The 27,301-nt window shown below is 33.2% G+C and overlaps 1 protein-coding gene and 1 long non-coding RNA gene across 2 annotated transcripts; both read left to right on the top strand.

The window, feature by feature from the left end:
* The first annotated feature begins 6,015 nt into the window (after positions 1–6,015).
* Positions 6,016–6,627, top strand: LOC139087506 (uncharacterized). Its single transcript, XR_011544137.1, has 3 exons — positions 6,016–6,099; positions 6,164–6,234; positions 6,299–6,627. It is a non-coding gene; the product is annotated as an uncharacterized lncRNA (long non-coding RNA).
* Positions 6,628–7,729: 1,102 nt separating this feature from the next.
* On the top strand, positions 7,730–23,622 carry LOC139087500 (SET domain-containing protein SmydA-8-like). The gene is made up of 8 exons (XM_070636328.1): positions 7,730–8,075; positions 15,904–16,040; positions 16,157–16,303; positions 17,276–17,440; positions 18,824–18,897; positions 19,823–20,145; positions 20,906–21,078; positions 22,934–23,622. The coding sequence occupies exons 1-8, from the start codon at positions 8,049–8,051 to the stop codon at positions 23,466–23,468; spliced, it is 1,581 nt and encodes a 526-aa protein (XP_070492429.1). The 5' UTR covers positions 7,730–8,048; the 3' UTR covers positions 23,469–23,622.
* Positions 23,623–27,301: the final 3,679 nt, after the last annotated feature.

The raw sequence follows: 27,301 nt of genomic DNA, 5'->3' as shown, positions 1-27,301 counted from the left end.
CGTGAACAGGATGAAATTAAACCTCTGATCCAAGCGACAAAAATGAAGAAGAAGCTCCTCCACTCCTCCACCTGGTATTACTGAAAGAGGTTAAGCGCGGAGCCCTAAAAGATTCTTTGCGCTGTCTTCTTCGGTTGTGTCGTTCGGATGAGCAACGTTAGATTAAGAAATGGATCAGGACCTTAAAGTATAGCATGATATAAGAACCTGAGTTTGCAAAGATTTTGAAAGAAATGGCTCAAAATCCGACGTAGCAATATCGTTAGAGCAATTTTGTGTCTTATCGTTGGTAGTCCACCTTCCCCTTAACTCCAGATTCTTTGAAAACTGAGAATTTCCATCCAACATCTCTGTATACAATCCATTATCCATGAAAAATTAACCTTGAAAATAAAATTGAAATCTTCACAGAGAAAAGTCATCATTTTCACTTTTTTATTTATGGATAATTTACATTCTCAGAAATGCGTCATTTATTTTTAACCTCAAGCATCTTTCTCATCTCAATTTCAATAACAAGCATATAAAAACCTTAGAAAATAACATTCAAATTGCAGTCATTTACACAACAAAACTTATACAGACGAAGCCTTTTCCAAACAATTTCCCTTTTGTCAGTCAAACGTGAATGTCAATAGAATCAGCAGAACATTAAGGCGTAGATGATGATTTTGAGATAAATATGTCATTATAATCAGCATGTAGACAACATAAATAGACTTTTTTTTCAGTAGAAAGTCAGCGACTAATTGTTAATAAATTGTCTCACAAAACTGTGACTTCTTATTCACTTTTCTTGGCTTTGTGACAAGGGTCACGGTTAAAATTTTATCATTTTCATCTCAGATTCTCATTTTTCAACATAAAATATGAAATATTGAGGTAAATTTGAAAAGTAAGTCATTTAAAAATGGTTAATTGATGATTAAGTAGTTTGGGATGAAATCATCGGACTTATGAATATGATTTAATGGCTAAAATAGAGTAAAATTTATGGGAATCTGATCATGTATCTTTATGCTGTATGCTACAATACCTTGCAAGTGAGTCAACGACTGTGACGCATTTAAATGTTATGCATGTCGAAGTTGACGTACGTTGAGATGATTGGTTGTTGACACTTGATTTTTGCAGAAAAAGGAAAATTTTTTGGTTGGGAAATGTTTGTTGGGAAAAAAGCTATTAATACATTGTGTTTTGAGTGTTTACCTAGGTCAGAAAGACACTGAATGAGCGTTATAGATTGTGCCTTGATAATAATATATAGGAAAGATTGAAACGCATAAATTTAAGTTTAAATGAGTCTTGTGATGGGACAGAATTTTGAGACAAATAAGAATGGGGACATCAAGTCTTGTATGATATTCAAAGATGAAATTTCAGCGATTCCAATTTTCTCTAAAAGACAAAAATCTATTTCAGGTTTTTAATGTATAGCAAATATCGTTTGATCGATTAAAAATCCCGACAAAGATCAGTGTAACTCTGATTTGGTGCCAGATTCAATTTAAAATACCAAGGGATTTCCATTTCATTAAAACATACGATGCAGAATTGGCTAAAAAGCTTGCTCCAGTTCGAAGAGACTCTAGCTTGAGACCGGATTTCATCAACTCTGATCTAGGACTAGCTTAACAGAGTCACACTGGCTTGGGATCAGATTTTCAGCTATTTCTAAGCCATGAGCTTTCCGGGATCTAACTTTTTAACAAGACTGCTATTGTAAAAAGGATTAAAATCAACAAGATCCACTCCGATGGGTAGAGCTCATGGTCAGGAGATCAGACCAAGCTCCCATTAATTAAGTCTTTGAGTCTGATTTTTTAATTGACAAAAAATCCACTCAAACGGCCGAAGAACACTTGGAGAAGATTGTTAATAGAGGAAGGGTTACATTCATTAGTAATGCAGCTTTAAACGCCAAATAGAGGTCATGAATCATAAATGATATGTATGGTCAGTGTAGTAAGTAAGTGAATTGAGTTTGTTATTGTAGATGGCCTGATAGATGACCAAAGAACTCTTGGAAAGAAGCTAGAGAAAGATATTAAACATATTGATAATTGTCAGAAGACAGTCAGCAATAGAGACCGCTTCAGAGGTCAAGGAAGTGAGACCATGTACTACAGTTGATCTGTACGTCAAGCGAAGTAAGTAAATTCCCAACTTGTTCTATTTGGAGCAACTAAACTACATAAAACCATTAAAAAGTTGTAAATCATATCCATTTGACAAAAAAATACTTTATAAAAAAAACTTTTTAAAAAAACCTCGTTTTTCGCGTGGACTAAAAAGTAAAAAATAAATTTTATTTTGTATTGTAGAGAAATTGGTTTTAAAGTTGAGACCACACATGAATTACAAACATGCACCTTGACCTTATCGTATAGTTCTACAACTTAAAACGAGGGCGCAAAGCTTTGATGAAGTTCTGTTAACAAGCGCCCTCGTTTTAAGTTGTAGAACTATACGATAAGGTCAAGGTGCATGTTTGTAATTCATGTGTGGTCTCAACTTTAAAACCAATTTCTCTACAATACAAAATAAAATTTATTTTTTACTTTTTAGTCCACGCGAAAAACGAGGTTTTTTTAAAAAGTTTTTTTTATAAAGTATTTTATTTTCAACTTTTTAGTCAAATGATTACTTAATTTAATATTTCGGTAAGGTTAAGCATAAGTTTGTAGAACTTGTCTAGACCGATAGGCCAAGCTTCGCTTGGCATAAGTTTGGAGAACTAAGCTAGACCGATAGGCCAAGCTTCGCTTGGCATAAGTTTGAAGAACTAAGCTAGACCGATAGGCCAAGCTTCGCTTGGCATAAGTTTGAAGAACTAAGCTAGACCGATAGGCCAAGCTTCGCTTGGCATAAGTTTGAAGAACTAAGCTAGACCGATAGGCCAAGCTTCGCTTGGCATAAGTTTGAAGAACTAAGCTAGACCGATAGGCCAAGCTTCGCTTGGCATAAGTTTGAAGAACTAAGCTAGACCGATAGGCCAAGCTTCGCTTGGCATAAGTTTGTAGAACTAAGCTTTCCAGGACATACTTTCCATCATAAAGACGAAAACGTAAAATTTTATGTGAAAATGCTTGATTAAAAATATTAAACTCTGAAACAATTGCAAAATAGCTTAGAAAAGTGTAAAAATGTAAAATTCTAATTTAAAACATTATAAGTTATCAAAAAAGTATGAAAAAATTGAAAAAGTACGTCAAAAAAAATTGGAAAATTTGAGACTTGAACCCTTGACCGGCTTGGAATTTTATAAAAATTATATTTTTAAGGGCTACGTAAAAGTTACGTACGTAAAGCGCGTAAAGCGCATAAAGCGCGTAAAGCGCGTACGTATAATTAATTTTAATTAATTAATTATAGCATAACTAAGCTATATTGTGATTAACTAATGATTGAATATTGCATTGTCATCGAGAATACACATGCATGTAAAATTTCAGCTCGATTGGAGTAGTAGAAGTGGTCGAAAAATCGATCGCAAGATTTGACCTCGACAGACAAACAAACAAACAGACAAGAAAGCAAGTTAAGAAAAACGAGGTAAAAATCTGTCAGAATTTCTCATTTTTATCCAAACCACCAACTGTGCAGATGAATTAGCCACTATCAACACAAAACCCAATGTCAAACACACTCTTCAATTTCAGCAGATCGCATCAACATCTCATGTTACATTTTATTACCGCACAACTCCTACTCGTTCCTATATATTTTTCAAAAAAAATATTATTTTTCCTCTTTAAATATTTGAAACTAATGTAAATTCACACATGTATGGATATATATACACAAATCCTATATGAATAGCATTCCATTCTCTGTGCTTAAGTTGAGAAAAAAATGTCAGACGATATTTTTGCTGCTCGCAATTTCCTTCTCTTCTATTATTTACATTTCACATCATTAAAGATGGAAAACGATTGCTCACGTTTTTTTTTTTCCTTCTATCGACGACGGCTGCTTCTTCTTCATAATAATCATCATCATTTTCTCTTTTCTTTATTCACTTTATTCCTGTCTATAGTTTTACATGTATGTCTATATATATACCGATGCCATCCGCTCGAGTTTGATTGAAAAGTTATAGTGCGGAAATTTTTATTTTTTTGGTTGATTATAGTTGAAAATTTAATGTTATGTGGAATGTCTATCATTTTATTTTATTGAGTCGGAGGAACTTTTTGTTTCCTTTTGGTGATTATCTTTAAGATTCATTGATTTTGTATTTAATATGAGGGAATCAGGGAAGTGAAATGGCAAAGGGAAAGAAACTAGGATTATAAGGTCTTGAGCTATTCCGAATACCATAACCTGTTCTCTCAAAATGTCAACGCTGGGACAGAAATACGAGTTTGTTACACTTTACTTTCTTCCTTGACTAGGGCGCAAGAGGGCCCATTGCAGCGCGTAGGGAATGTCTGAAGACAGCTCTATCCTTCGAAACCTTCCGCCAGTTCGAGATATTAACGACTCTAGCGTACTTTTCAACACATCCAATCCAGGAATTCTACGGTCTTCCTCGCGATCTTTTGCCATCCACAAAATCTGAAGTAGTTACCTTAAGGACTGGGGTGTCACTTGTCCTTCTGTATACATGGCCTGCTCATTTTATTACACCGCAATTTGCTGAAATCCACAAAGAAAAAACGCCTTGGAGCTCCAAAAGCTACATGACGCAGAACAGTAATGATGGAATGTCAGGTTAACGTGTGGGCAGAGAATGTGTACAAACTAGGCACGTAGGAACATCGTATACTCAATAGCACCGTTATTTTCTCGTATTAACGGTAGGAAGTGAAGGAGCCCTGATGACAACCTGAAGACAGATTACAAATCAGTTAATCGGATTTAAAAATCACACTCTGGCTGTCGTAACTCTGACAAGGAGCCACACATGGTTTAAATTCGGTACCAAGTCAGTATGACTCCAAATTGTTCTCGTATTGGATCGATAAACCAACTTGTGCTAAGTATTGATTCCGAACATCCAAAACCTTCTTCATACTTTATAATATGAGAATTCTCAGATGGAAATGATCAATTTTAAAGCATATAAAACATTTAGTCTTGGCCCTAAATTTCAGTATATCAACCAACAACTAACCCATCTATATCTATCAAGAAATATATAAATTTTACCCACAATCCACATTTTATTATCGACAGAACCAAGAACAAGAAGAGGAAAAAAGTTATTTAGAGTGAGAGATGAAAAAAAAATATGAAGACGTGACGATGACCTTAGCAATGTTATGTAGCACATATTTAATGATACTCATTTAATAGCCAAAAGGAAAAAAAGCAATAAAAAGATCTATTTCAATCGTATCCATATGCACAGAGAGACATAAACTGTCAAAAGTGGAATATTAAAGACATAAGTGAAGAATTTTTTGGATGGCAAATTGGTTGAATGGATGATATTGAAGAGGTTTAGGATGCCCGAGCAGTATAGTGGAGAAAATTTGATTTTTTAGAGCAAAATTGGTATGAAATCAGACGTTAAATAGCTGTTAAGGTAAATTTACGTCTTGTAATCAATGAAGCGACCGGTTTTGCGTCCACACTTACTTACTTACTTTGCTGGTCTTAAGGATGAGTTGTGATCCTTAACCTCTTATAAGTGTCGCTTGATGCTGGCCTGCATTTGCTAACTTCTAATACCAAGCGCAACACTATCTCTATCGACTGTTTCCTTCCAAGAGCTCTTTGGCCGTACATGAGCTGCCATATGGCTGCCAAAAATAGGCGGATTCCTTTTGATGTGAATGAAAGAGCTTTATCGAAGCCTTAGAAACTCCGTGGCGAAACTTTCTTCATTTGTGTCTCTTGGATACGCATTTTCACCTCAGTGACCGCACTGTGCAACTCGGGATGTCTGTAGAATTGTCTACAATTTATTGGACAGTCAGTTAGATTTCTAAAAGAGATAATTTTATTGATTTCTCAGATATGGATGCAATGTTTTCAAAATTACGATCATCCTAATGCTTTTATTACGTGCTTGAGAATATACCTTATTTAATTTATTAATAATCGAATATTGGATGGAGATAGAAGTGCTGTTGACCTATATATTGAATTGTAAGATGATATTAGTGCTGGTTATATAGTTTTTTGACACTATTAAGGACGTTCACTTTTGTAGAAATGAAATTGAATGAAAATTGACTGATTTTGACCTTTTGGATAAGGATTGCAGCACAAAATGATGTAATTGTAAGTATTTAGTCAAAATTATGAATTTTTGTGGAAAATTCTAAGACTTCTTGGAATATTTCAGCTATAAATTTCTGCATAATCCAAATTACAATCAGTTCCCTCAGCCTACCCACAAATACATCAAAAATTCATCTCAAATACCACAAAACTTAAAGAAAATCTTCAAAAAAATCAAGACTAAGCAAATGTAGAAAAAACCAGAAGCCATCAATATTCCATAAGAGCATCAGAGCAGCAGCAATACCAAAAAAATGCGCCAGACATGAAATATTTCAATTTAATTTTTTTTTCCCTCCTCAATCTCAATAAATTTCTTCTTTATTCTTTAGCGATCACATTTTTCCTTTCATTTCAATCGACATCGATGCGAAAGGAGGAATAAAAAACAGCAAACGGAAGATGAGAAGTTGAAGCTGAATTGAGCGAAACGATTTTGCTTCTCATTCAATCATCTTTTTTATGTGAATATTTTTTTTTTCGTTCTTTTCTTTTCTTGCTTCTCAGCTTGAAAATAAAAAAAAAATTTGTTGCTTAAACGATTCGGAAGAAACTACTATACATCTTGGTGTACACACACTTCATTGGCTTCTTTCAAAATAGAAAAGAGACTGGTATAAAAGTGATCTGTTCGGACGAATTTAGACGCATTTAAGCACAGACTCTTTTCTTTCGTGGAACTCATTCTGGCTCATTCAGATTTACTAGATTTTGTCGATTAAGGCCAAATTGAAATTTCATTGGTTCTCTTGGCTTGTGTATAAAGATTGCATTTTGTCTGTAATAGCCAGTCTCGTTTGACTCTGTCCCTCTACGTGGCTTTTATTGACGATTTTCCCGTGAAGGTAACGTTGGTAAATGATTTGGCATGGATCAAAATTTATTTATACAGCAATTAAGTAAGTAATTAAGACCTAATTTGAATTATTGGCTTAGAGTCCGTCCACTTTTCACGTAACGCTTTTAGCAGGGGACTATTAAGATTTTATGTCTTATCATTTGACCTTTGACAGTCCTTTTGAATGAATTTAGCCAAGATTAAGCAATTGCAGTAATATAGGAAATGTCGGATAAAATTGGCTCAAGGATAGTGCGACACTAGATTTTGACGAACCATAATCAAAGCCAGAGTCACGCTGGCCTAGAGATACTCTTTTTCCATTTTCTCACGTAATGTGAGATTCGGGCTCATACAATTATTCTCGAACGCCGCAATATAGTTACAATTGCTCCCCTGTGTTATCATGTTGATGTCCAAATGAAATGGTGTCCCTGACCACACCTTTATGACTATTTTTAAATCAGATTTGTTGTAACATTTCTCTTAGGATTTAAATCAAAATTACATACGCTAATTAAGTAAATAAACAGTAAACAGACAGACGATCAGACAAACCACGTCCATCACTAATTTGTTATCATGTACAAAATTAAGTTAAAAATCTCTCAGAGATGAAAATTTTTCTTTCCTTCTCGTCAATTTAATTTTTTTTTTATTTTCTCATAGAATATCGCCCGCGATGAAGCGACATAGTGTATAGGAAACAGAAACAGAGCAAGAAAGCTTATGCATTAGTAAAATTAAATTCGACAAGTGAACAGTGTTATGGGATTACTAAGCGTCATCTCGTTCATAAAAAGATCGTCTTTATAGTTTTGTTTTAAGGAACGGCAAAAAAAATTTGTCGAGTAGTGAAAAAGTGTTCACATTTTTTATTTAATTCCTCGCGACACATTGAGACAGCGGAGTGTCTTTGAAGTTTTTTTCTTGCCATTTAATTTAGTTTTCATTTACACGGCTTACTCAGCACATCATGCCGAACAATAAAAACAGACACAAAGTATGAAATTGCATAAATTTTAATTTCTACTCAATTTGCATTAAAAATTTTCCTCTTCAAAAGAATTAATTTTATTTTTCTTACTGACTGCCGTGTGATGTTGTGCTATTGGCATTTGCATGTTCATATAGCACATGCATTTAAGGGGAAGAAGATGAGAAAATGAAAAAATGTTTTAAAATTGAACGAAGTGAATTTTTCGAGAAGGAAAATGAAAAAAATAAAATAAAATTTAAATGACTTAATGAAGATTGTCAAGGTGTGGAAAGTTTTTGGAAGTGATAATTGGTTTTTAGATTGATATGAAGTAGATTGAGGTCTCTTGAATATAATTTATATAAATTGCGTGAGACTTGAATATCCAGGATTGTATTAGTGTTTCAATCCGAATAGTGTAAGTTGGCTAGTGATTCAAAATCCGGCATCTTTTCGGTGTGACTCTGATTTCAAATCTAATTCGGAGTCAAAGAGAATTCAGATTCCAAGTCAGAGTCACGTCAATCTGAGACCGAATTTTTGATCAATTACCCAATTTAGGCTATTCAGCGAGATAAATCCTCAATAAAATATTCGGATAAAGCCGAAAAATACCAGCACAAGCATTCAAGTGATCAGTTCAGTTTTGTGGTTAATCAGCACATCAGATATCTGTAACACTCTCTTTTATGAAGACTTGGGTTTGTTTCCCATTCAAGGCCGATACCTACATAAATCATTTCATGTACTGTTGTAGATATAACAACAATTCGCATAATGCTTGCAATATTATAGCTGAAACATAAACCCGATAGTCACATATGGATTTATTGCCAATACAGTGGCCAAAGCATCCTAATTTATCAATTGTGCCGTGATGGCAACATTCCGTTCTATTCCGATCAAGAAACTTGAAAATTTTCTACAACTTTGGTTTCCCATAGCATCTTATTCTCCAAAACATTCAAATCCTCCTTTAAGTTACCTCATCTTGACTCAAGTGTGAAGCATAAAATTGCACATTTGCTGCTCATTATGATACATTAGTGATAAGTGTTGCAAAAAAAAAAATATAATCTAAATTAACATTTAATTATGAAAACTACATTAAATTATTCAGTGATATGTGACAGTAATTATTAATACACATTTATAATGGAAATAAAATTATTTCATGGTTCTGACATGAATCTACGAATAAATTTTCCAACCGCGAAGAATTTTCTTCACGGACTATTAATTATGAAATAAAGTTATTTAAATATTATTTAATTTTAATTGAGCTACTTGTAGAATTCGCAGCAACTTGTGGATTGAAAATTGGATTTTTTTGAAGTAATTTTAATGAGATTTTTGTGAATAATGAAGAATTTAGGATTATTTTGAGGATATTAGGGATTATGATCAGGTTTTGGATAACTATTCAGCTGATTCCACTCATGAGGGTGACAAAGTTACGTTTTATCTAGTTAATGATCAGTTAATGAACAGTTCTGACATATTTTTGTCCTTTCGAGGCTAAGCAAAGCTTAATGCAGTATTGGCCAAACTGTGTGCAGTCAGGAATTATTGGAAATTCTATGAAACGTTTGTCGTGTGTAGTTTTCGGTCAAGACTAACACCAAGATGTGCCTCGAAAAACAAAAGATTTTGGAACCCACCACTGCACTAGTGTCATGAACAACAGTTTAAAGCACTTAAAGTTCACCCAACAACCTCTCATAACCGAACATCCTTAATTATTCAACAAAAAAAAATATTATTCAACATTGTAACTGACTATCCAACTCTTGTGAAACCACAAAGTCTTTCACAGCTGTAAAAATAATTTATCATCATAAAATCCATTTTTAAATCCATTCAACTTTCTCTGATAATCATAGCTTATAGTTCCATTGAACTCTGCACCCAAAATGAGAAGAAACATTTTAATTAGAATAAAAATCTTGAAAAAGCTTCGATAAAAAAAAAAAATAACTAAAGATTGAGTGAAAAATTGAAAGTTTAATTAGTGTGCACAAGGTGAATGTTGACATGAACTAATTAACATTTCAAAATAATATAAAAAATTTTCACCATTTTCTTATTTAATTGCTTTTCGTACCCAATTTTTCTCTTTTTTGTGTTTTATGAGTTCATTGCATTTATATAAAATTATTTTCTCTCATGCACACTTGGTTCTGTGGAGAAATGAAGGAGAAAATATTGCAATGATAAAGGAGGTGTGATTGTTTGCTTTTGGTTTTTGGAAGGTGTTTTTTGTCAAAGGATGGGTACTTTATGGGAGTTTTGTTGGTGAATATTGTGAAATTTGACTAAAAATAGCGTAAAAGCATCGAACTCTGAATAGATTTTCTCTGGGATCGAACCCGGGTCATTAGAATCGGGAGGCCGACACTCTAACCACTACGTTATTGCTGCTGTTTTGCTGTTCAGTGACTTTTCTCAATTTCAATAAAATTTTCTCTTAAATATTCTTAAAATTTCACATTTTTGAAATGAAATTTCTCAACTTTTTTCTCAAACTTCCTGAATTTTCTAAAATTTTCCTAGATTTATGTCGATTTTCCTTTCATTTCAACTTAAATTTTTCAGATTTTCTTTCCAAAATTTCTCAATTTTCATTAAATTTCATTAAATTTCAATCAATTTCCATCAGATCTTTTTCAATTTTTAATTGAATTTTTCTCAGTTTTCATCAAGTTTTTCAATTTCCGTTTAGTTTTTCTCAATCTTCACTAAATTTTTCTCAATTTTCATTAAAATTCTCTCATTTTTTACAAAATTTCTCTCAATTTCCGTTTAGTTTTCCTCAATTTTCGCTAAATTTTTTCAATTTTTATTAATTTCCATTAAATTTTGACAATTTTTTTTAAATTTTCACTGAATTTTTTCTCAAATTTGTGTCAATTTTCAAAATTTTCCTCTAAACTTATATCAGTTTTCGTTAAATTTCTTCAAATTTTGATTAAATTTCTCAATTTAGGTACTCTAAAACTTTCTCAATTTCACTGAATTTCCCTAAATTTTCATCGATTTTTTCTCAATTTTTATTGAATTTCTTTTCAAATTTTATTAATTTTTAGTCATTTAGAACTTCCAATTTGAACCGAATTTTCCAAAATTTCCCATCAAAATTCCCACCCCTTGTCAAATCTCTTTATTGCTTTCGATCACAAATAAACTCAGGAAAAGCATAATTCAAGTTGAAAATCGGAAATTCGTGCTGATTTATAATTTAAAAAACGTTTGTAAAAACTGAGAATGGAAAATTCATTTGTTTCCATTCCCTTATACTTCATCGTTTGCCATTACGTATTTATTTGTGTGAAAATGACGAGGTGGTAGAGTCATAAAAAAAATGAGAAATTCCTTCTCTGCACAATAAAGAATGCCTTGCATTCAATTTTTACCGTCACGAATATAAAAGCAGCAGCAGCTGAATATTCACGAAAATTCATAAAAATTCTTTCATCGCGCATAAAAAAAAAGATATTTTTTAATGAGATAGACTTGAAATATTTTTTTGCATGTAACGACATGATAGCTATCATTTGTTGAGTGAATTATTGTTCAATAAACTCAAATTGTTGATGAATTAAGAGAAAATTTGCTTAAAAAATATTTTCCCACAGCTTTATACCTAAAATATGGACGACAAAGAAGAACAGCACTAAAAAAAATATCTAAAAGAGGCAAAAGACATAAAATGTGTCAAAACTTATTATTTATTGTACAATTCTCATTAGTAATGGTTATCCCATGAATATAAGATAAATTCGGTAAATCGAAGTGGAAAGTTATATATGGAAGGAACATACAGACTGTAAAGAGAATCAATCATCAAAGATTCACGATGCTGTCGTATTTCATCTCTTTTAAGTGTCATAAAGACATGAGTTGAGGACAAATTATGATGTGATTGAGTTTCAAGTGTGAGAATTTTTGTGATTTTGAGATGGGAAGTTGTATGACCTAAAGAATGGCTCGAACAGGCTCGAATATCATAATTTGGTCAATCCATTCAAATCCAGCATCAAGCCAACATTTCGACTATTCCATACAGAGCTACAGTTAGTAGTAAACATCTACAAACCTCCCCAAACAATTTTCTTGTTCATTGACACCAAAAACCATTTTATAAAGAAAATCATTTAATATGCAAATTTATGAGACTTTATTTATACTTCCAAATTACACAATCAAGCTATTAGGAAACCTTAAAGAAAAGCCTGTCAATTCATATAACATGATAAGCCCAAAGACTTTTCCACACCTCAACATCATTGCATCGATTTCTTTCTTATTTTTCCTCTCTTTCTTCTGTTTATAGCAACACATTTGTTATTGTGGCCTAACCGTAGTGTAAATAAGATGTGAACAAAAAAAGACAAAAGACATTTGTCAGACTTTAAATTTTAAAATAAATTTTTTCTTATTTTCATTCAAGTTAGAAAGTAAATTTTGTGATGAACTTTAAGTAGCATGCTATAGCAGTAGATTCAATTTAATGTCAAACTGTAGATGCTAAAAATAACAAAATTACATTCTCTTGATTCAAGTTACGAAAAGAGATGAGATTGGAATTTATTTTTTGATCACATTTTCTATTGTTTATAGAAAAAAATCAGAAAAAGTTTCATAATAAACAGGAAGAAAGGCAAATTAACAAGAAAATAAAGATACAGATGATGTAAACTGTGATTTGGTTTGATGCTGAATAGTTAAAAATGTATTGATTTGAAATAGGAACAGCTTTGGCAAGGTTCGATACTTTTGTATCTAAATTTGCAATTCCAATGCAATTTTTACGATTTTGACTTGGAAAAGCTTCTAAAAAAATTGTGATAAATCCTTCGTCTTCTTCATTAGTATCGCTCGAGTTAAAGTATCCACGTTCAATTTATTCAGCACGTGCAGAACCCACCTCCATTATTCCTAACACAGAACATTAAAATCCTTCAAAATATAAACATTTTTGTTTACGCGAATTTCAATCAATAAAATGTTATTTTTTATGCAAAGATTTCAAATTTTTCATTTTCTAAATTTAAAAATATTGAATGAAAAATCGAAAAAAACGAGCCGAACAGGCACACAAAATTGATCATATTTCATGAGATTTCGAGCGTAAAGTTCTTTTCTCTCAATTGTGCTGAATATCAAATTTTATAGTTAGTCGGTGACAGAGATTTAATGAATGGCAAAACGTCGGTGCTCAACATTGTTTTTTGATTTTATTTAGAAAATATTTTAAAGTGTTCCAATTTAAAATTATCAATTCTGTAGAGGAAATGGAAGATAAATAACTCATGAAACACAAAAGACTCTAAATGATATATAGCAATAATTAAAACTCAAAATAGAAATGAATACTTCTCAATTTTCATAGACTAATGCTGTAGAAAATGTTAAATGAATTAATTTATTTTTTCTTTTAATTCACATGTTGGAATGGGAAAGAAAATTCAAGTTAGAGGAATTTATATTGAATCGGTCATTTTCAACTATTGCTGTCCATAAATCTTTGGGGGATTTTTTAGTAATTAATATTAAAACTGAGTTAAAATTAGAGTTTTAAATCAATTGAATTTTTCTCTTTCGTTTGGTGGGTTTGGGATGTCCATGAGAAGAATGTCGAGGAGTAGTTACTTGTTGATACTGACTGTTACCATCAAGAGCTTAAAAACCTTCAAAATATCGAGATTTTAGTGCAGTTAAAGGCAATTTCTGGACTCATTTTCACAAATTCCTTCAAAATTGCAAAAGTTAATGACAATTTTACAGAAATATCTACAAATTGAAGCATTTCCCTAGCGATACAAATGAAAAAGACTCCGCTGAGCCTCTTTTATTGACACAAAACGGAAGCCGCCTCCATTTGACGTCCAAATGGCTGCTCATTTGGTCAATTTGGATATTTTTTGTCTGTTTATTTGGTTATTTTTGGCAGAACGAAGCCAGCTACAATTTGGTGTTAATAAAAGAAGTAGAGCGCTACCTAAAAAGCTAAGTATCGGAGCCTACATCATTTGAGTCGCTCGGATTTAAAACAATTTTCCCCAAATGCCATCATTTACAAAATTTTCAATCGTCAAAAGTGAATGACCGCTCAAATATTTCAATATTAGCATTTTATCCCAACAATTTACCGTCACTTCCATTCAGCAACATAATTCCTTTCATCTTTAAATAAGAAAAATTATTTATGTATATCAAACACATGTAAAACATCGTCATGCAATGTTTGAAATAGAAATTTTTTAATGTCACAAAGAAAACATAAAGCTGTCCTCAGCTAAGTCAGTTCATTCATAAAACTAAGTCAGTTAAAAATTATGAAAAATTTATTTTTAAAAATCAAAATTTATTTTCGCATTTTTCAGTCTTAAAATATTCCTCAAAAATCTATTAAGTCCATGAATAGGTCAACAACAACAAATATGAATGAAATCATCAGTTTCCTCACTGAAAATGACACAAACTTGACATTCTGTTTATTTTTGTTATTCAATTCTTGCCTTGCATTTTTCATTCTTTTTAAGCCAGAAAATGCGATAACTTTTTAAACATTACAACAAAAAAAAACACGACTCAAAAACAAAACAGAACGAACAAAAGCCATAAAAAATTCTATTTTCATGAAATTGTAAAAGAGTAAAATGAGAAACGTCTAGGAAAGTTAAGACGATAAGTCAAGATGAAATGGAGAAAAAAAAGTTAAGAAAGCGATGATGCAATGCGATTTATAAATAATGAAAGTTTTGAGATTTTTTGGGATTGAGAGGTGTGGAGGCGCATGTGAATTGTTAGTTTTGGTTGTTGGAATAAATACGAACAGTCAAGGAGCATACTTATGAATATAATCATTACTTTCTGGACAAATTCCTTTCTTGCCGTTAATTCAGCGATGCGCTAGACTACATATTGTTTGAGATCAGTGCAATACATGTGCTAGGGTTGCAGTAAGCTACAACGATTCCGGAAAATGAGAACAAAGTTAATAAAATTGTGTAAATTTGATGAATTTGGTATAGGCACTATTTAAAGCGGATTTAGTGTCAAGATTTTCTGCTTTAGGCAGTTTTGCTTTTTCGGGATAAGTGCTACCATCGTCAATTAGAATATTCTGTTTGCATTAAGGCTCTCGGACCAAAATTATGCAATTTTGTTGGATCATTTGCATCAATTTTTATACTTTTCTTAAGACCTCGACTTCCTTCTCGATCTTTATTCGATTCAACTATCTTTTACATTTTCATGACTCAAAGTCTTTATGTCAGACTGCTGCATCCAGTCCAGTTAATAATTTATAGTTAACATAATGTATTGCAGTCAACAAATGAATTTTACTCCTGAAAGTTCCACAAAAATAGTCAAATTGACCACTCAGGATTGTTCTGCATAATTCAGAGTTTAATTGTCAAAACAGGCAAATCAGCACACTTGTCCTGATCAAATTTCAACTAATAATATAAATTATCTTCATCTCTGAATCCAACAGCATGTTCACATATCATTTCTAAAATCATTAGAGATGACAGCTTCATTCTCAAAGAGCTTCTTCCCTCAAGTAATCTTCATAAACATCACACAAAGTCATTACATGCACAAAGGCACATCTTCAAGAATTTTTCAAAAAAAAATCAGCTTCAAAATGTTCCATGTTACATCTGCAGCACACAAAATTCCTTACGAAATCAATCATGTGCATCATATAAAGTAAATTACACATGCAGAAGTAGAATCATAAAATTTAATGATGATGGAATTTTTTTAAGCTGATGCAACATCCAATTAAACCTTTCGAGAAAAATTTAAAAAATTTTTAATTTTCTGTTCACACATGCAGAATAAGCACGGCAATAAGAAGCGTAATAATGAGCTTGATGATAAAATTGTCGACATCGTTGTTGATGGAAATGCCACTAATAGTGAAATAAACCACAACAAGGCATATGATGTGAAAAATTCGGATATTTTTGGCAGGTAATTTAGATCTGATTGACTTTAAACTTAATTAAGTTAATCACAAATAACAATTATGCTGTCACAGACCAGAATTTTAATGACAATTATCAAAAATTATTCTATCAATTATTCAGATATTTAGTGGCATCAAGAGACTTGTCACCATGTGAAATCATCATTCAACAAAGTCCATTAGTTATTGGACCAATTGCCAATTGTAATTATGTACCCGTTTGTGTAAATTGTTACAATCCATTGGGATCAATGAGTGGTTGTTATCGGTATGTATGAGACACAACTAATTTTTTTGGTAATTTAATTTGTAAATTTATGGTTTAATTTAATGGCGAGTAGAAAGGTGATAATATACCTGCTTTTTGAGGGAACTGTAAATGAATTTATGTGGGTTGTTGGTGCCTTTTTTGAAAATTGAATACGAGACACGAGATGACTTGGCATTTAATTTTCATTTCTCTGGTGCTTAAAATTGAAATTATTATGAGAATGATAATCTCTTAAGCTGTAAGATGTATCCTTGGTAATAATGTTGGATGTAATGGACAATTTTTATTTTTTTGTGGTGCAGTAAATTGTGGATTTAAGGGATGTTTGTATTTGAAACCTGTGAGGCATTATGTAAATGGTTGATTATGGATTTTATATTCACGCAAACTCAGGGGGACGTTTAAGGACTATCAGGCTGCTGAAGGTAGTGAGATCAGAGAAATTACAATATTTTTCAGTCAATTTCAGAGTAGTTCTACCTATAGTTATGATCTGGAACACAGCAGAACATGCTAAACTTGTGTTGAGCTACACAATGTATTAATGTCCGGGTATCTGGGCTCAAGCAAATGTCTGTTCAAAACCTGACTACTTCTGAGATTTTAGAGAATATATTGGACTTTTCTACAGCATAATCCGAGTGGGAATCGAACTCATGCCTTCTGGATTGCTTATCGAGTGCTCTTACCAACTGAACTACCGATGGCTGTTAGGGAGCGTAGCACAAAGCACACTTAAACCTTCTTCTCTGTCCTTTGAACCTTCTCTAAATCTTCATGCCTTTAACCTCAATAAAAGTCATCAACTCATAAAAAATTCCACAAAATTCTAAAGCAAACCCTCAAACTTTAAATGCCAATAGTATCCCTATCTAGACAAATACATTATCTTTACCTATCATCACACCATAAAGGCACACAAGAAAAGAAGAAGAATAATTTAATTTACACAATTTTTATATCCAATAGCTGTTCAAATTGTCAATTTCCACTTTGCGGTAAGCACTGCAACGATAGAGATCACACAAAAGATGAATGCAGCTTTTTCAAAGACAATAATCTAGCAAAATATTTACATAAGGATGATAATACTATTGAATTGCAGCATGACTATGAAGCTATCATCATTCTGAGGTATAATTGAGTTTATATAGATTGATTGAGATATTGAACGGAATGGATGGTGAAGATTTTTTTATACTCGAAATTTTATTTTTGCATTTTTTATTGAATGATAATTTTTATTTTATTCCTCATGCAGCTTCTTCCAAGCTGGAGGGGAGTCTTTGAATAGGAATATAAAAAATTTAATTTATGGACGAATTGAGATGAAATTGAATTTTTCACAATTTGAATTGGGATTTTGTGAAAGTTTTTTTGAGAAAATATTGGAGCAGCTCATGACTTTTATGATATGTTTGGAATGAAATCAAGTGAGGATTCAACATATGAAGGACTTCTTTGGAAAATTATGAAAATTTTTGACTACAGAAGTTTAAAACTCAATTTTGTATTCAAATCTCATATGCAAAATTGATAGAAAACTTCCCGGTCGATACAGTTTATTCATGGCCATATGATATGGCTGTTAAATGGTGTCCAAGTGGCTGTTCAATAGTGTCCAGATTGCAATTTTCATGTTGAATGTTATAAAAATTGTTAATTGGAAGCCAAATGGCCGCCACCTGACTCCAATGAACAATTTATGTCAATCGGGTTTGGTTGTGACAAGCATGCGTGGAGTCAGCATCAAATGGCCATCGGGTAGCTCTCGATCCTGGTCTTAGCCAATGTTGCCTGAGCAGCAGCCATATGAACGCCAAACGGAGGCGACTTTCATTTGAAATTAATAATAGAGATTTAACGAAGCCTTGAGAGCTCCGTGGTGAAGCCTCCTTCAATTGTGTCGCTCGGGTTATCCAAACTGATTGCCACGGCACACTAAAGTTGATTTTTTGTTTGAAAATGACATGAACCACATGCTTTGTCCGCATTTGAGCCAAATGTCGATCGATTTTGATTGTGACTAGCCATCAAGTTGCGTCATGACTTATAAAAATTAGGACATTATTGCTCTTGAGTCACAAACTCATAAATTCATGAGTTTATGTCAATTCCACACAAAATTTCACACTGAAATGTGCATTATTACTTAAAAAACAAAAACAGCACCAATCATTCCAATTTAAACAAAAAAATTGATCAACTCTTAATTCCCAATCAACGAGTTCCATCCTCCGAACACAAAAGACAAGCAACATCTCAATTCATCTTAAACTAAACTTTTCTTAAGCCAGTTTAATGTCAAAATGTTAAATTACTTCTGATTCAAATACTCCTCGTTGAAAATAAATTCCAAAAAATCTTTACCAAAACTTCTTCTTTTTCACTTTAAATCGCGATCAATTTTTGCTTCAACATTCTTTCCATCCAATTTCATCTTCATCTCGTTCGCCTTTAAAAAATAAAGTAAAATTTTTCCATCTATAAAATTTATCTTCTTTCTTATTCAACAAGATGTTTGATGTTAAAAACTTTATCGGAACAATTATGGCAGAAGCTCAATGAAATGGAATCACATTGTGAGATACGTAAGTTCAGCTTTTTATTTCATATTGAGATTGTCTTGTGGATGTTTTGTCAGATTTTATGAATTAGAGATAGATAGATAGTTAGAACGTTAGAAGTTAGTTGAGGTTAAGAAGTTTTTGGGTAGACTTAGTTGTTGTGAAAATTAGGACATGGATCTAAATTGATCTGGATAGCCAGCGAAGTAAGTAATTGAGGTAGTTGTTGGGAAAGGATTAAGTAGGAGGGTGGGAAGGTTGTTTTAACAGGTAGGTAAGGATTTTCATCAATTTAAAACAGTGTTGTCCAAACTATTTTGAAACCACGGCATACCCTGGAGATAAGTAGGGTTTCCCGAAGTCTCGGATACTGAGGCAGAATATCCGGGAGACCGCAGACTATCCGGGAGACCGCAGACTATTCGTTAGACCGCAGATTACCTCGGGAGATGGCAAACTACCCGGAGACTACTCGGAGACTATCCACGAATGCTCAGCATCGGGAACCCTTAGTGGTAAGCCATGACCGAATCCGCACACGCTATAGTGTGTCGTGGCACATAGTTTGGACAACACTGATTTAATCATTGAAAATCTACGAAGATAGTTAAAATTGCTTGACTTTTCGAGTTTTGTAGATGAAGCAAAGCTTTAATGCCCAGCTTATTGGTAAACCTAGATGACTAGCCAACGATAAGTTCCAATCAAAGATCAAAGTCAACTCAGATTTTGTATGGAAAAGTCGACTCAATTCTATATAAAATTGGAGTCGACTTCGAGCTTTGGTTCCAAGCATTATTGACCCAATCTTCATATAAAATCCCTAATAAATCTGACAAAACTCCTCCAAGATCCTCAATATTTTCAAAAATATCTTAAATTCAATTTTTCTCTTTCATTTCTCGACATCCGAACATATAAAAAAAAAATTCAATTTCCAATTGAATAGGAAAAAGCATTCCAGCATTGTGGAACCGTAATCAGAAAACGATTGTCAATCGTATTAGAGATCAATGGAATTTATTACAATTTAGTGAAGATGAAATTCATCGAATTTGTGGAATATTAGAAGTGAATTGTTTTGAGGTTGGAGGCGGACAGACTAACTCAACAGCTCGTGCCTTATTTCCCGAAGCCTATCTCATGTGTCATGATTGTGTACCAAATACAAATCATACAGACAATCCAAAAACACATGAACTTATTGTACGAACAACAAAAGCAATGAAAAAAGGCGACGTCATCAGCTTGAGCTATGCTTACACCCTGCAGGTTCATTCAACTCATTTTTCATATTTAATATTTTTTTTTTGTTTCCTTTTCTTGCTTATTTTTTTCACTGCGGCTTCTGTCAACATAGTCGTGTTGTGAATATCGGGGAGAAATAATTTTTTGGATACAGTAAAGATGGGAGATTCTGGGGATGATGGTTGGGGATATGTACCTTTGAATTCAGTATGAAATTGGCAGTTGTATAATAAAGTTAGGGAAATTGGGATCGCTGTCTGGGATAACTAAGGCTGCACTTGATAACACCATATCGTAGATCTATTCCCTAATGGACAACTTGACATAACGTCTGAGTATTAACTAGAGCTCCGTTGGATTGTCATTAGCCTCAACCTTAAACCGTAGGTCTAGTTTATAACCCTAATGCTTTTAAGTACCATGGTGGCATTTATGTACCATGGAAGCATGCTCTTTGCCTGTTAGGGTAACTAAACATTATGTCAAGTTATCCACTCGGAGACTTGCAACTTGATACCTCATTCCCGATCGGCCCATATTATACTTAAAGTAATTATATACTTAAATTAGACTGCTTTTCTGACAGTCAACGCTAAAAAAAGTTACTAAATTCAATTTTAAGTCAGAGTTAAGATGCTCAACCTATGTCTAGAATACAAATAAGCTCATCATCGTTGAGTTCTCGTATGCATCCCTTCCAGAATCCCCCATCATCCAATCCATATTCCACAGTTTTAAAAGTAATATTTCAAACCAAATTTTTCATTTTTTTTTCTCTCAACAGGGAACATTAAAAAGACGATCACATCTGCATGAGGCAAAATTTTTCTGGTGCACATGCGAGAGATGCAAGAGCAATGATGAATTACAAACTCATGCTAGTACATTATTGTGTCCCAAATGTACAAACGGCTTCGTACTCTCAACGGATCCGCTTAATGAGAATGCTGAATGGAGGTGTGTTGTGTTATGCTTGATATTAAATGTTTGACACATTTGTATGTGCTTGTTTGATGTTTTTGGAGCTGGTTTGATGAAAAATGTTAGAAATTCAATTAAATGAGGTTGAAATGGATCAAGTGCAGCAGATGTTGATGACAATGAGAGGAATTTGAATTAAAAATACAGCAAATTCATACTAGAACTTCTCAAACAGCTGTAATGCACATCAAAGATGCAACATTGATTGCAATCCTTAAAGTCCACAACATATCATACACAATAAAGCATTCCCATAACTTTTAAATCATTAAGTAACTGAAACCTTACATAAATAAATATTTAATAGCTTTTACATGTGTGTATCTATGCAATAATGCTCCTCATTTCCCAGACATAAATAAATTGCATTCAAAAGGGGAAGTGAAATGCGATTTAAAAAAACAGAATAACATAAAGGAACGACATTAAAAGCAACTTGTACCATTTAAATTTTCAAATTAAAAAGAAAAAGACGAGGAACAACTTTTTTTTATCCTTCTTGCATAAAATTTTTGTTGATGTTCTTCTTTGTTGAATTATTAAATCCTTTTAGCTTGCAACATAGCAACTCATAAAGTACTGATGCAACAAAATGTCATAGTTTCTTCTTTTTTTATTTCCTTATTTTATTGTAGTTGTTGCATTGTAGCTTTTTTATTTTATTTATTTTCTCATTGAATTTTCTTGTTGTTAGTAATGTAAGATTTCTTAGGGGTTTAAAGCAAGTTTAAGGTTGGTGTGATTGCACTGGGATTGGAATTCTTGATTGTGAGATTGTCAGTTTTTGTAAGGATTTTCTTGGAATTTTTGAGAACTTTCAAGGATTTTGAATAGAAAATGGGAATTTTCTCGAATAATCGAATGTCTGGCTGATCGTCCCTATAAGGGCGACCTAACACTACTTACTAAAGTATAACATTGCAATCAAATTTGAGGATCCTGCAGCAATCTAGTTTACCCTTGTTATACACAACTTTTTCAAACAGACTGAACTTTGATTCTAGTCCGATGAGCACACATTGAAATGTTGCCACGACAAGACACCGAGGTGGTAATATGCTAAGAACCAAATGACAGCCAGCTGACAAATTTGGCTGATTTTGCCTCATTTTCATGCTGTTAACATTTCAATTTATGTCGTTTGAATAGAAATTTAGGAAAGAAAATAAATTGCAAAAATCAGTTAATCGATCCAAAATTTGGTATCAAACTGACGTGACTTTGGCATGGTAAACCGAATCTGGCAACAAGACAGAGTCACGGCCGCCAAGAGACCGAATACTTTTGCAATGAGTTTCCCAAATATTTAAGATCTTTCAAGGATTTTGTGAAGAATGTAAATTATTTATCTCAGTTTACCAGGGTGTAGCAATATAGTCATGTTAAAGTCCATTTCTGAGCTCTATTACATCCCTGACATACCCTTCCTATTCGAGTAGACTAAGTTTTGCATCAACCAAAGAACAAGATTCAAATTTTCTTAGAAAAATCCGGAAAAAACGAATAAAATTCTAAGTATCACTCAATCATGACACCATCCGACTAATAAGTGGTTGAAGAGTCTCTTTGACTGACTTGATACTCAGAATACTTAAATCTGCTACAACATTAAACTCCATCAATCTAAAAAACTAATCAAACTTTCCCGTCACAACTTTACATCGAACCAGCACCTCTAACAAAATTCATAAAATTTGCATGCACTTTACTAAACAACAAAAATGACTTAATATTTAATGATTTCATGCTACACGTCATGTAATGTTGTTTCATTTTCTTTACATTTGATTACATTCTTTCTTTCTCTTTTTCATATTTCCATTTCCATAAGATGTCAGAAATGCAATTTTAGTCTAACTGCAATATTTGTGATGAATCTGGTAACAAGACTGTATGATGAACTTGATGCATTAGGTGGAAACGATATCAATCAAATAGAAATGTTTATAAAAAAATATTCAAAGACATTACACAAGAATCATTACATATTTTTGTCAGCAAAACATTCACTATGTCAGCTGTATGGTAAAATTGATGGATTTTTAATCAACGAATTGAGTGTGGATCAATTGAAGCATAAAGAGACATATTGTAGAGATTTGTTAGAAGTGATTGATATCCTCGAGCCTGGCAGTAGTCGACTACGTGGTGTTATTTTATATGAATTACATGCACCGATTATGCTACAAATAACACGTGAATTACAAATGGGTTTAATAAAACCAGCTGATTTTAAGAAGCGATTGAGGGAAGTCATCCAAATATTACAAAAGTCATATGATATATTAAAGCATGAACCCAGTGGATCTCAAGAATTTGAAATGGCTGTGGCTGCAAAGTCAGCATTAAATTCAATGAAATTATAAATGATAATCAGACAGAGACTTTGAGGGCAATTACTGTCTGTAAAGTATACATTGCTGTTATTATTGGTTTATTGATTTTTTTTGTTCCTGTAATTTGTAATCATTGAAAAAATAAAAAAATGTGAACTTTTTTGTACTAATACAATGAAATGAAGTGTAGGTTCGTTTGTTATTAGGGTTTGTTTGAATGTTACAGTTGATATTCATTAGTGGGAGGTGGAAAGTGTGAAGCAGAGACATTTCTAGTGATTATTTTGATCTTTTGGATCAACACAGCCCCCTATTAGGCAAAAAGCGTGCTCTCAAGAGCAGAGTAAGCTGAGGACAACGTTCATGACAATACTCATCTAGTTTCAGCTCCAGAGAGCAAGCTACTTGCTCTTTAAGGAGTATATCTCCCATAACAATCAACGATCCCGCATTTAGGTACCATACTGGTCATTCTGAGCCATGAATGCATGCTCATTGATACTCAAGAGCCATTACAGGTCATCATATAAGAATGAACCTTAAGCATGATTTATTGACATTAAATAGTACACAGAACGACAATTCCAGAGCTTAATATTGATTCTCTCTTTCAAATTCATCAAATAATCACAAATGACTTTTCTATAATCCATGAAATTAAAGTGAATTAAGCACTCGTAAGTGAATTTAAATTTCCTGAATACACAAATTCAAATTACAGATTTGCATCGACAGTAAAAGCACAGTCAATATTGAGTTATTCCTTGCAATCCAGAATTATTCACAATGCAAATTTCTTTTGTCCATATAAAAAAAACTGGATTTTGCACTTGACAATGATAATCATCAATGGAGATAATATTGACGTTCATCGTTGTATTAAGTCAACAAAAATCTGTAGCAAATTTTCATCATTCCATTTTGAAAAATTCATTCGCTCTGAATTAGTTCTCCACTTCTTCCTTCTGGGTCAACTTCGACTGTCAACTGTAAAATGTGATTGCTTAAAGCAAACAAATGAATGGCTCAAAATTCAGGACAATGGAGGAGTTGTTCAAAAAAAAGGAGCTCAAATTACACGATCCATTTGATATCAATTTTCAAATTTATGTGATTGTGTGAACAAAATCATGACATAATGATCGAAAGCTACAATCTTATTTCAATTACAGTTCAGATTTGAAAGTCTTGACGGATTTTTTTGACACGTCTGTGCTAACTTTTCTTTAAATTTTTAGTCGGAATTATGTAGTCATTGTGGATGGATTATGTGGATTGAAAATCTCTGTTTCAGTATTGTTAAGCTTGGAAGGCTAATCTGAGCCTGGCCCCAGATCAAAATATTATTGAATTTGGACCCACGACACTGTCAATTCGGCTAAGTTCCAAGTATCGATTCAACTTTGATTTTTTGTATGAAATTCGAGCCGACTTTGAGTTCTGTTTGAACCTAACGCAATTGTTAGTTAAACTCACAAGTTCATTGACTTGTCTAACCTTCTGAGCAGCATATTTAGAATAAGACGATTGCCTAGTAGCAGTCAAACTTTAATGATTTAAATAATGATTGAAGACTCTCACCTTCTTCTTACCTGCCTCCTTACCACTCTTAATATTCAATAATCTTCCAACCTTATTACCATTTCCAAAACATTCAATATATTGAAATTCGATTCCATTTTATCACTCATCCCAGAAAATATTATACATATCGTCATTTATTTATACAATTGACATGATAAATAAAATTACACAAAATATAAATTTTCATTTCTACAGCACTTTTCACAATAAATAACAATTTTCATTCACAAACATGTAATGTAGACTGATGTGGATGTTAAGTTCATGTACATTTGAATTAAACACACATATGAGTACCTAATGTGTCTGACTGAATAAATATTTCATGTTATTTATTTATTCTTTTAAAGAATTTAAGTGAAATTCGTCCATAATTATTTGACACCGTCAATTGCATATCGGAATTGATGTGTGAGAAATTTTTGGAATCAATGAGAAAATATTGATATTATTTATTATGGATTCAATTAAATAGTTCTTCGGAAGATACAAGACGTAGAAATGGTCGAAAGTAAGCTTCTTGACTCTGATCTGGGACTGAAGATCATCAAATCCGGTCAGAGTCTGGGCAGTTTGGTTCCGATTTTCTCAATATCTAAAATTGGTAGAAGTTATCGAAAGATAGAGCTATCTACACAAGTCCAGGTCCTTGAAAAGCTATCTGAAGCTACATTCGGATGAAATATGTTTCAATTTTCCTGAAACCTAATTTTAAGACATGGAAATGTTTCACAAAAACTCACAAAAAAAATCCAAACAGATTTACAATTTTACTCATGTATCAAATTTATTTTACAGAATTTTATTTCCCACAAAACTCAATGTTTCATCCTCTCATTGTTAAAAATTCTCCATTTCATCAGATTCGATTGCAGAAATTTTATCTAAAAAAAATGATATCACAATTTCTGTGTCAATCGTGCAAAACCATTTTGAAAATGAAAACACAAAAAAAAAGGGAGCTGTCAAATGGAAAATGTCGATGATATATCGGATAGGTGGTCATGTATAAAATTTGAAATTCACAGATCCTTTAAAGCCGCTCCATATCAGAACATACGCTCCATATATTGGTCTCCGTAAGGTGTGAGAATGCGGAACATATGCAGTCACGTACTGCACCTAGCCTAACCACACCATGTACCAACCTCACCTTCTCGAGGTGGAGACTGTCAATCCAAGCCACATAGCGGAATCAAACGAGGCTCTGGTTTTCTTGGCATGTCTGGATGTCTTAGCTGGCAGCCCCAGCTCCAGAATAGGTTACGTCACGCTTGTAACGTTACTAACCGAAATCATTTTACAACTGAAACGTTAACAAAGAAAAACGAACGGAATAAAACGGCGACGATTTTTAGCTTCAATAAACGGACACGAATTGGAACATGGAACATACGGACATTGTACGATGCACCATCTAAATTGGAAGATCTTGTAAAGGAATTTAAAAGGTTCGACTTGACGTCTTGGGTATTTGTGAACATAGGTGGGCCGACAAGGGAAAGATTAGTATACCAGGGGGCACAGAACAATTAACGTTTCTGTTTTCAGGAAGGCCACTTACTGAAAAACGTGAAAGTGGTGTTGGGCTTCTCTTGTCTGCATCTGCTGGGAGAGCACTGATTGATTGGAGTCCCGTCTCCGACAGAATACTTGTTGCGAGATTTCGTACTCGTGCACGAAACGTGAGTATTATTCAGGTTTATTCACCAACCAACATGGCTGATACTTGCAGCAAAGACAACTTTTATGAGTTGTTATCAGCCACACTGAGTAATACCCCACGCGGTGACATTCAAATCTTGATGGGTGATCTAAATGCGAAAGTTGGTTCTGACAATTCTAACCGTGAGTTCGTCATGGGTAGACATGGTATTGGTACTGCAAACGACAATGGTGAACGTTTTGTGGAGCTGTGCACAAGCCATGGCCTTGTTATTGGCGGGACTGTCTTTATTCATAAGGACATACACAAAGTAACATGGCACTCAAATGACGGAATCACGCAGAATCAAATAGATCATATCTCCATTAGCCACAAATGGAGAGGCTCTCTTATGGATGTACGGGTTTTCCGAGGCGCTGAGGTCCATACCGACCATAAGCTTCTGGTTGCTACATTAAAGATCAGACTTGCTGCAAACAAGCCACGTTTTGCAATTCACACACGTAGAGTAGATCCCTTAAAATTGCAAATTCCTCAGTGTCGGGAAAAGTTCAGGAAGGCATTGGAACAACAGCTTAATAGAACAGCTCCTACCGACCCTGAACAGCACTGG

The sequence above is a fragment of the Chironomus tepperi genome, unplaced genomic scaffold (genome assembly GCF_022539635.2).
Source record: "Chironomus tepperi strain 1889 unplaced genomic scaffold, CSIRO-AGI_Ctep_v1 contig_123, whole genome shotgun sequence".
Taxonomy (NCBI): domain Eukaryota; kingdom Metazoa; phylum Arthropoda; class Insecta; order Diptera; family Chironomidae; genus Chironomus; species Chironomus tepperi.
This window is presented reverse-complemented; position numbering and strand designations above follow the sequence as displayed.

Excerpts from the sequence above, each read along its gene's own strand:
- LOC139087500 (XM_070636328.1), top strand. The coding sequence starts at position 8,049 with ATGCCGAACAATAAAAACAGACACAAA. Across the intron at positions 8,076-15,903 it reads ACAATAAAAACAGACACAAA|AATAAGCACGGCAATAAGAA; the intron begins GTATGAAATTGC and ends TCACACATGCAG. Across the intron at positions 18,898-19,822 it reads GGAATCACATTGTGAGATAC|GAAAAAGCATTCCAGCATTG; the intron begins GTAAGTTCAGCT and ends CCAATTGAATAG.